This window comes from Vipera berus, assembly GCF_964194415.1.
Source record: "Vipera berus genome assembly, chromosome: 10".
Classification (NCBI taxonomy): Eukaryota; Metazoa; Chordata; class Lepidosauria; order Squamata; family Viperidae; genus Vipera; species Vipera berus.
This window is the reverse complement of record NC_138213.1, coordinates 7,677,391-7,686,461: the sequence shown is the minus strand read 5'-3', so window position 1 is coordinate 7,686,461 and position 9,071 is coordinate 7,677,391. Positions and strand designations below refer to the sequence as shown.

The window sequence follows — 9,071 nt, the reverse complement described above, 5'->3', positions numbered from 1 at the left end:
TATGTATCATTTCTATTTCTCTCTCTCTCTCATTCTGTCTCTCTGGCTATCGGTCCTTCTATCTATCTATCTCTATCATCTATCTAGAGCAGCTTAAATGTTACAAGGACAACTGTGCAAAGAAAGAGAATTCAATATAGGCCAGCTGTTGTATAGTGAGAAACTGGACAATACTATAATAATAATAATAATAAGTTGGAAGGGACCTTGGAGGTCATCTAGTCCAACCCCCTGCTAAGGCAGGAAACCCTATACCATTTCAGACAAATGGCTGTCCAGTCTCTTCTTAAAAACTTCCAGTGTTGGAGCATTCACCACTTCTGGAGGCAGGTTGTTCCACTGGTTAATTGTTCTAACTGTCAGGAAGTTTCTCCTTCGTTCTAGGTTGCTTCTCTCCTTGACTAGTTTCCATCTGTTGCTTCTTGTCCTGCTTTCAGGCACTTTCATTACTGTGTAATGCTTCCCGCTCAAACTTGATCCAACTGTATAACGCTTACTATAAATCAGAAATAGCCAACAACTCTCAGCACGCCGCTGTTTTGGACATTTTTTTTTAGTTTTCAAAAATTTTCTCTCCATATAGCAAAGAAGAACATTTTAAATAACACAACACAAAATCCAACAAGGCATAAATCTAGAATTTCTACTGATAACAATCTGAAAATTGCCAGTCTTTGCCTGTCAGAATCAGTACAAGGAAGAACCCACCTTGGATTTCATAATTACCCCTGAAGATACAGGGGTAATAATCCTTGCTAGTGCTCTGCTGTTGCTTCTTGTGCTCATTTTCTTCTTCAAAGAAAAGACCGTTTGTGGACTCTCGGAAACTAAACTTTCCAATTTTGCAGAAAAATCATCATCATCATCATCATCATCATCATCATCATCATCATCATCACAGATCCATCGTTCCTTGTCCCTTGAACTTTTTTGCAGAACGCTCACTTGCCCGAAACTGGATCCGGCTTCCATAGATGTAGGACACAAAACCATCCATTTCTACACTGAAGATATTGTTCCGCTTTGGGATAACTGAAAGAAGACCCAGGAAACGCCTTTTGGTTCAATGATTTGACACAGCGCACAGATCTTACAAGGAACGGACCGAGAAATCTCCGTCTCAGAAAGTTAGAATCAAGAAGCAGCTACTAAACAAATGAAGGCTAAGAAAGGAAGGGAAATGGAGGAGGGATACAGCAAGGAAGAGAACGTTAATATTCCAACTGGAGTCAGGTCTAGTTTGCAAGAGACATTTAAAGGACTTCATTCTGCTCGACATCAGATTGGGAGTGTGTATTCATCAGACGCAGAGAGCGAAAGGTTACTGAACTAAAACGCCATACAGTATAGGGTTTGGCTACTAGCAAGCAGCTTGGAATAGGTAGAATTCCGCTGAGGGTTACAAGAAATCCTTCAACTGTTTTAGCCAGCGGCAAGACCACAGAAGGAGGTGGGGAAGGAGGAGGAGAAAGAGAAAAAGAGAAAGGAAAAAAGGAAAGAGCTGCAGAAGGGCAGCATTTAAAGGGAGCAACGTCAATGGATATTTGCACGTTATAAAAGATACAGTTGAATTAGCTTTATCTTAGTTATATTACTCATTCAGCGGCAGGAGGGGAAGATCCCCTCAAAGTCTTAGAGCACCCAATTCCCACCACTCTCTGCTTCAGATGTTCTTGGTTTAAGTTCTTGATTGCCAACCTCTTATTTTACAAATGTTTTAAGGAAGAAGTTCTTGGGTTAAACGGAACATTCCACCGATCAATTCTGATCTGCCTACTGATCTACCTTTCAGCTGGTCTTCTTTCGTGACAATTTTGAAAACGTATTTCGTCTCCTGGAGGATGATGCCCATGATGCCGACGTAGGAAGGACATTTGGATTTAGTCACTGAAAGAAAAAGAAAAAAGAAGAAGGTCCGAGCATTCAAGCTGGATCATCAGTTTAAAGAGTTCCCTGTTGCAATTGCTGTCCTTGAGAGTCCCAGAGCCCAAGACTGTGCATGTGTGCATGGGGGAAAGAATGGAAAACAGAATCATAGCCTTGAAAGTGTCTTCGGCGTGGCTGGTTCCAAACCCTCTTTTGCAGGGGTCTTCAAACTTGGCCCTTTGATGACTTGTGGACTTCAACTCCCAGAATTCCTCAGCCAGGCACAGGAATTCTGGGAGTTGAAGTCCACAAGTCATCAAAGGGCCAAGTTTGAAGACTCCTGCTCTTTTGCAACCTTCTGGCAAGCAAAGTCAACGGGGAAGCCAGATTCATTTAGCAATGGTGGTTACTAATTTAACAGCTGTGGTGATTCACTTAACTGTGGCAAGAAAGGTTGTAAAATGGGTCAAAACTCACTTAACAGCTGTCTCCCTTAGCAAAGAAAATGTTGGGACTCAATTGTAGTTGCAAGTCAAGGGCTAACTGTAATGGAGAACAGGTTTATCTTCAGCCTGGCACATCCTTTGAGACCCCAGAAAAAGAACTACTGCCCTATCAACCTTTCTCAAGGTTTGACCCAACCTTTGCCCTCTTCACTCTCGTAAAACTGAAGTTCTAAGATACCTGCAGATGTGTTATATTAACCCCGGGGTAGCGAAAAACAACAAACAGGAAGGACTTTTCACTCTTCTCAGTGGTAAAACACCTGATCATCAATGAAACTGACATGCAGGTCAGACAAAAGAGACTTCTTCATACAGTGTGCAATTATTATTTTTTTTTAAAAATCCACTATGTAAAGTTAAGGGGAGGCAAATGTGATTTAAATTTTTTGAGTAGTGCAAGTTTCAATAATAAAAAAAAGACATGAGAAGCGAGCAAAAATACCTGTCACAAGCGCTCCGTGGAAATCTGCTTTAAGTAATTTGGTTTGAATCATCTGTGGCTGTCTGCAAAACGCATAGAACTATATTAGAATTCTTCCAGGAAGTTAAACAAAAAGGGGGTAAGATGACAAGGTATAATTTTGAAACTTCGTTATACCGCTCACCACAAACAACTAAACAAGATGCTATTTTCACCTGAAAATACGGCAGTGATCACAATACTGATTAAATACAGAGCACAAACCCAACTCAGTGACCAAATAAACAGTGCCTGGCTTTGCAAACTATTTTAGGTCAGATTCTAATTTAAGAGGTTCCAGGTTTAAACATTCATCTATATAACATAGTTTTATATGCAAATTAAGATGCAACTCTTCCCCATAAGCTAGGTTTTCATGTAAAAGACTTAAGGAAGCATTCACACAGACCAGGGTTTTTAAAACTGTGTTTCGCAGAAAGCGAGGTTCCATAAGACTGCCTTCTCTCAAATATAGCCAGTTTTGTAGAGCTTTAAGTCTTTATCAGACACTCCAAGAAAGTGTGTGTGTGTGTGTGTGTGTGTGTGTGTGTGTTCTAAAGTTGTTCAATGGCCATCTTTTCAAACTTTAATTTTTTTTTGAAAACTTCACAAGTTTTCTTAAGTTGTGAACAATTCTAGAATGCCAGTTCCACTTGGTCTTCTTTAAAGGTTTTCCACTAGAGGAGAAATCACCAGCCTTCTGAGGGATGGCCTCGATCACCACTAAGTATGCAACAGTTTGCCAAAAAAAGAAAAAAGAATGAATTAAGAGAACTTACGCATCAGGTTTCAATCCGTTGCAGAGTTCTCTAACGTATTGTTTCCAAAGCTCATGCAATGGTATAAATAGCTCGTATCTGCAGAATAAGCAAAAAACAAGGACCACATGCAACAATTGTCCAGGGCTTCTATAAAGTATTTCATCGGAAGGGAGTTTGTTCCTGGTTTTAACAACAACTAGCCCTTGACTTATAAACCATTCTTTAAGTGAACTTCAGAGTCACACTGGCACTGCAAAAGGTGACTTATGGCTGATCTCCACAGTCTGGTAATTAAAGTTACTAATGGCAGCTTTTAACTTTCCTTTGAAAATTTAGGCTGCTTGACACCTCTGTGAAAATTGAGCTAATTATCTGCTAATGATGCTTCTGGATTCCTTTTCTTTCTTCTATTGGATCCCACCTGCTCCCTGCAGTGTGGACTGTTAGGAGGGGGCTCAATCCACAGCGATAGACTTCCAGCCTCTTCTTCCTTTAAATCTTTTCAAACAAAGCAAAACTAGCCAGGGCTTTAAAAGAAGGCAGCTTAAAGTAATAATTAAAAAAAAATAATATATGACCTACTGCCCTCTAGTGGTGAACTACTACCATTCCAGAAAATAACCAAAAAAAAAAAGCCGTTAGAATAGGGGTGTCAAACTCAATTTCATTGAGGGCCGCATCAGCATTGCGGTTGCCCTCAGGGGGCCGGGTGGGCATGGCCAGGGTGGGCGTGGCTAAAGTGCGTATGGCCTACTGGGTGGGCGTGGCCAGCTCTACATCGTTCGCATCAAGGGTGCCTATGGGGGCCTGGGCAGGAGTGGGACAGATCTGAGGGTCTCTGGCAGAAGGAGGGTCTCTGGGCCAGGGCCAAGGCAGTGGGGGCCGTTCCCTCACTGTTTCCAGGATGGCTTCGCGGGCCACATGAAACCACTTTGCGGGCCGCATCCGGCCCCCAGGCCTTGTGTTTGACATGTCTGCGTTAGAAGATTAGGGGTAATGCCAGAAAACTGCTGGACAGAGGTGTTGCAATATTTGGATACAAAGTTGTCAGAAGATTTTAAGAGCCCGCAAAGGCATCCTCACGTATGGGGTGGTGCATTTGTTTAGCCTCACTCTCGTGAGGGGCCTGGTATAACAACATGTGAGAATGACCTTGGAAGACAGGGGGAAAAGCCAGGGGGGAAAACGGCTGGATAAGAGGCAGCTTACCTGGTAGAAGGAACAGGTACAAGGAACTTTCTATAGCTTCTTGGACTGCAAAGGTGAGGTGGGGACAGAGGTACCTTCAGACTTGCAAGATTCTGTTAATGGGACCTGACAAAAAAGTAGAACTAGTTCTTCAGGGCGTGCTTCCTGTCTGGACTACCTGCCAAATCTGTCAATCGTGCAAGTCTGAAAATACGTTTTTTCCTGGTCTCCCTTACAGCCCAAGAATCTAGGCAGGATCTCTTCTGAGACCTTTGCCATGCCTGTTTTTTCCCCCCTGTGGGCTCAGCTGCCTCTTATCTGATCATCTTCCTGCCTGTAGCAATTCTTCCTGTCTCTCAAAGTCATTCCCACTTACCATTACGGCCCGGTCCCTGCCCTTGCAGTCCCAGTGGGCATCTATCATTCAATCCCTCAATCATCATCAATCACCCAATTATCCCAACCCTGCAGGAGAACCAGACTGCCTTCCTCACCTCTGCTGTTCTGGAGGAATCTCAAAGAGACGCATTTCTCGCCTCTGTTTGGCTGATAATCCTCTCCCACGCTTGACTCTCTGCCGGGCCCTCCTCTGGCGGGGGTGCTCAAGGACAACGGCTTTCCGGTTTAAATGTTTCTCAATGTCCTCCTGGCTCTTCCGGGGCATGCTGCGTTTCAGAAAGGCTTTAACAAAGGCCTCAGCCTTGTTGGATCCTTGTGGCTGAGAAAGAGAAAAGAAAGACGCATCTTGAATAAAGTTCAGATTCTAATTTGGAGGTTATTCTTTACCCTATGGAAATATTTTATTTATTAGATTTGTTAAGGCTGCTAACTCCAAGAAGACTCCAGGCTGTGAACTGAATAATAGGTCCAATATTACCATTTTTTTTCTCGGTAGTCCCTTGCATCAGGGTGGTGTCTGGATGACTGAAGGGATAATGAGCCTTTACTGGATGGATGCCCTTCCTGACGCCTATTTGGAGTTCTCAGCACACTCATTCTGCCCAAAGGCAGAAATATCTGTCACTGCCTAGGATCGAACTCACAGCCTCCTAATTATGAAAAATACAAACCAAATGTATTATCCAGTATTTCAGAGCCTAGGGTCATGTATTGACACTGGACGACTCTATAAATTGAACTAATAAATAATATAGAAATACCTGAAGGTTCAAAAGTTTTGCTGTCGACTCGGGCAGCTGCTTATATAATACCTCTGGAAAATAAAATTATAAAGATTATGTTAAGACAAAGCTTTTATATCATTTCAGAGATTTGCCCATCTTTCTCCAGGAGATGTTTGAAATTATGAAACAACACAGACCTAAACCATGTTGCTATAAAGACAGAACAGTTGGGGAACATGAGATCTTTGCTCTTATGGCATATGACGTCCAATAAACCAACCCAGGTTGTATTTTATGCTGGACTTTTCAAGATGATGCACGCGGGCCAAAGCCAACTCACAATATGTATTTTGTTACAGGCCTAAGTTGATTGTTTTTGTAGAAAGATGTTTCCTGCCACATATGCATGTTTGTTTTTGTAGGTTGCAGCATGAAACTGATGATGTTACCTAGTCTGGGTAATGAAACATCTGCAAGAAAACAAGCAAGCTCAGAGAGCAAGTCAGGACCCATCATGCCAACTACAAATATTCTCCTTTATTAGCCACATGAAACACCAAATACTTTTTTAAAAGGCCAAACAAAACAAGCAAAGAAGGCAACTTTATTGTTTGAGTTAAAAAGTTGCCAAAAAAGGGAACTTGCAAAATTGTAGCAAACAAGAAACTCAACTGAGAAAATGACTTGCTAATTTCCTAGTAGTTCCTTCTCTCTTTTTACACTCAATACGTTCAGGAGCATTCAGAAGATGATGGTTTTATCCATAGTAATCACTAATAGGCTAATCGTTCCCCCCAAAGCTTCTTTCTTTCTTACGTTTTTATACCTCCCGCCTCTTCTACAAGGTAACTCTTTGCCCTTACAGCTACACTTAAATCTTCCTGTTCCTTTGGAGGATTTCAAATAAATTGAACTCTCTAAATGTTTTAAGGGACCCGGTGGCTCAGTGGGTTAGGATGCTGAGCTGGTTGATCAGATGGTCGGCAGTTTGGCGGGTCGAATCCCGAGTGCCGCGTAACAGAGTGAGCACCTGTTACTCGTCCCAGCTTCTGCCAACCTAGCAGTTCGAAAGCACGTAAAAAGGCAAGTAGAAAAATAGGGACCACTATGGTGGGAAGGTAACAGCGTTCCGTGCGCCTTTGGCGTCTAGTCATGCCGGCCACATGACCACGGAGACGTCCTCGGACAAGCGCTGGCTCTTCGGCTTTGAAACGGAGATGAGCACCGGCCCCTAGAGTCGGAAACGACTAGCACGCATGTGCGGGGGAACCTTTACCTTTAAATGTCTTAGTTGCAATAAACCTGAGGGATGCAACACAAAGTTGCAGCATAAAGTGGTTGTTTTTCAGGCTTGCAAGCCACAGCAACCCTCTTTAGAAGCCAAGCTGGACTCCTCCTCATATAGGTAAATGCCCAAACTGCACATAATACAGGTAACTGTATTACAACAGTTTGTTTAGTGACTATTCAAAGTTACAGCAGCACCGGAAAATGTGACTTATGACTCTTTTTCATAGTTATGACCATGGTCACGTCATCAAAATTGAGATGCTTGGCGACGGGTTCATACTTATGACCATTTCCGGGTCCCAAGGTCACATGATCCCCTTTTGCGACCTACTGACCAGCAAACTCAATTAAGGAAGCCAGACTCACTCAACAACCAGGTTAGTAACTTAACAATTGCAGCGATTCACTTAACAACTGTGGCAGAAAAGTCATAAAATGGGGCAAAACTCACTTAGCAAATGTCTCACTTAACAGTTTTGGGCTCAGTTGTGATCTGCCTATACAAAAACAGTACAAAAATGTTTCTCCACCTCTTTCTTCTGAGTTTAGCCTAAAGCCGTGGGGTTTTCAAGGGTTTCCCATTCCGGTGCAAACAGTCTGGTTTTCCAGTCCCAGGCGGCGCCCTCTTTCAGACCAAACACGTGCCTGGATTCCCTTATTGCTAGTTCTCCCCTAATTTTTCCTTCCTGCTTAATTAGCCCCTGGAAAGAATCTGGTTTTAAAAGTTTTATTTGCAAAATCAATAAAGTCGGATTGAGACTCCTTAACTAGGGGGCAAAAAACCCCCCTCCTTAACTAAAAAAAACTACAACAACCCCCACCCAGTGCTGGATCAGCCCGGTAACCCTCTTTGCCTCACTCCACTTCCCCAAAAAGCGCTTTGTAAACCCAAATCGGAGTCACTTCGGATTAAGCGGTACCTTCCCCCCCCCTCTGACCACGCCGGCACAGAGCGGAACAGGCCACGAGTTCAGGCTCTGGGAAGACTTACTCTCCATCTCCGGCAAAATTTATCCTAAAACGCGAAAAGGCGCAAATCAGCCCAGTCTGGAGATACTCCCACGCCTGTCTTCTTTCACGAAGTAAATGAAAGGCGCATGCGTGGCGACCGCTCTCAGATAGGCTTAGAAGGGGAGAGGCAAAGCCGCCAATAAGAACAAAGTGCGGAGCGAGCGAATGACAGTACGTTGTAGAGCTAGAAAGAGGGGCGGGGTGGGCTCACGCTGACTCAGGAATTCTGGGAGTCGAAGTCCGCAAGTCATAAGCGAGCCATCGTTCCCTATCCCTGTTCGAAAGATAGAAGTGCGCATGCGTAAATGGGGCCACCCGTTTCCCCCACACACACATACGGTAATTCGCTCGCTCCGCACTTTGTTCTTATTGGCGGTTTTCTTGCCTCCGCCTCTCCCCCTCTAAGCCTATCTGAGAGCGGCGGCCACGCATGCGCCTTTCATTTACTTCGTGAAGAGGACGGGAGCGGGGTGGGGGGCCTTCAGCCGTAGCTGATTGCGGCTTTTCGCGTTTTAGGATAAATTTTAGAGTAAGTCTTTCGAGAGCGTGAATTCGTGGCCTCTCCCTCTCTGTGCCAGTGGGAGTTGAAGTCCAGAAGTCATAAAGGGATCATGGTTCCCCACCTCTTGACTATTTCTCAACGTTGGCTGGGGAATTCTGGGAATTGAAGTCCACAGTCTTAAAGTTGGGCAAGGTTTGAGAAACGCCGCCTTGCAGCCCTTGTCCTTCGTTGCAAAGATGGCATTGCATTTTAATCTGTAGAAAAGCCTGTGGGGGAGGGGCATCTCTGTGCAACTCTCCCTCCCATTGCTACAAAGAAATCTGGGCAAAATTGCATGTTTAAAAATGACTCAGTAGTTCATTT

The 9,071-nt window shown here is 43.8% G+C and overlaps 1 protein-coding gene across 2 annotated transcripts; it reads right to left on the bottom strand.

The window, feature by feature from the left end:
* Nucleotides 1–543: 543 nt before the first annotated feature.
* POP4 (POP4 homolog, ribonuclease P/MRP subunit) lies at nt 544–8,261 on the bottom strand. Of its 2 annotated transcripts, none has more exons than XM_081335723.1 (7): nt 8,187–8,261; nt 5,942–5,994; nt 5,276–5,499; nt 3,612–3,689; nt 2,815–2,876; nt 1,786–1,887; nt 544–1,032 (listed from the first exon to the last, which is right to left on the bottom strand). In XM_081335723.1, exons 1-7 carry the CDS (start codon nt 8,191–8,193, stop codon nt 896–898), a joined length of 663 nt encoding a protein of 220 aa, XP_081191849.1. In that variant the 5' UTR covers nt 8,194–8,261; the 3' UTR covers nt 544–895. The 2 variants fall into 2 exon arrangements, with proteins under 2 accessions (XP_081191849.1, XP_081191850.1); XM_081335724.1 differs by lacking the exon at nt 8,187–8,261 and adding an exon at nt 5,659–5,830.
* Nucleotides 8,262–9,071: the final 810 nt, after the last annotated feature.

Coding starts and splice junctions, on each gene's coding strand:
- POP4 (XM_081335723.1), bottom strand. Junction 3,690..5,275: donor ATTCCTCCAGAACAGCAGAG/GTGAGGAAGGCA, acceptor CTTATTCTGCAG/ATACGAGCTATTTATACCAT. Junction 2,877..3,611: donor AACGGATTGAAACCTGATGC/GTAAGTTCTCTT, acceptor TGCGTTTTGCAG/ACAGCCACAGATGATTCAAA.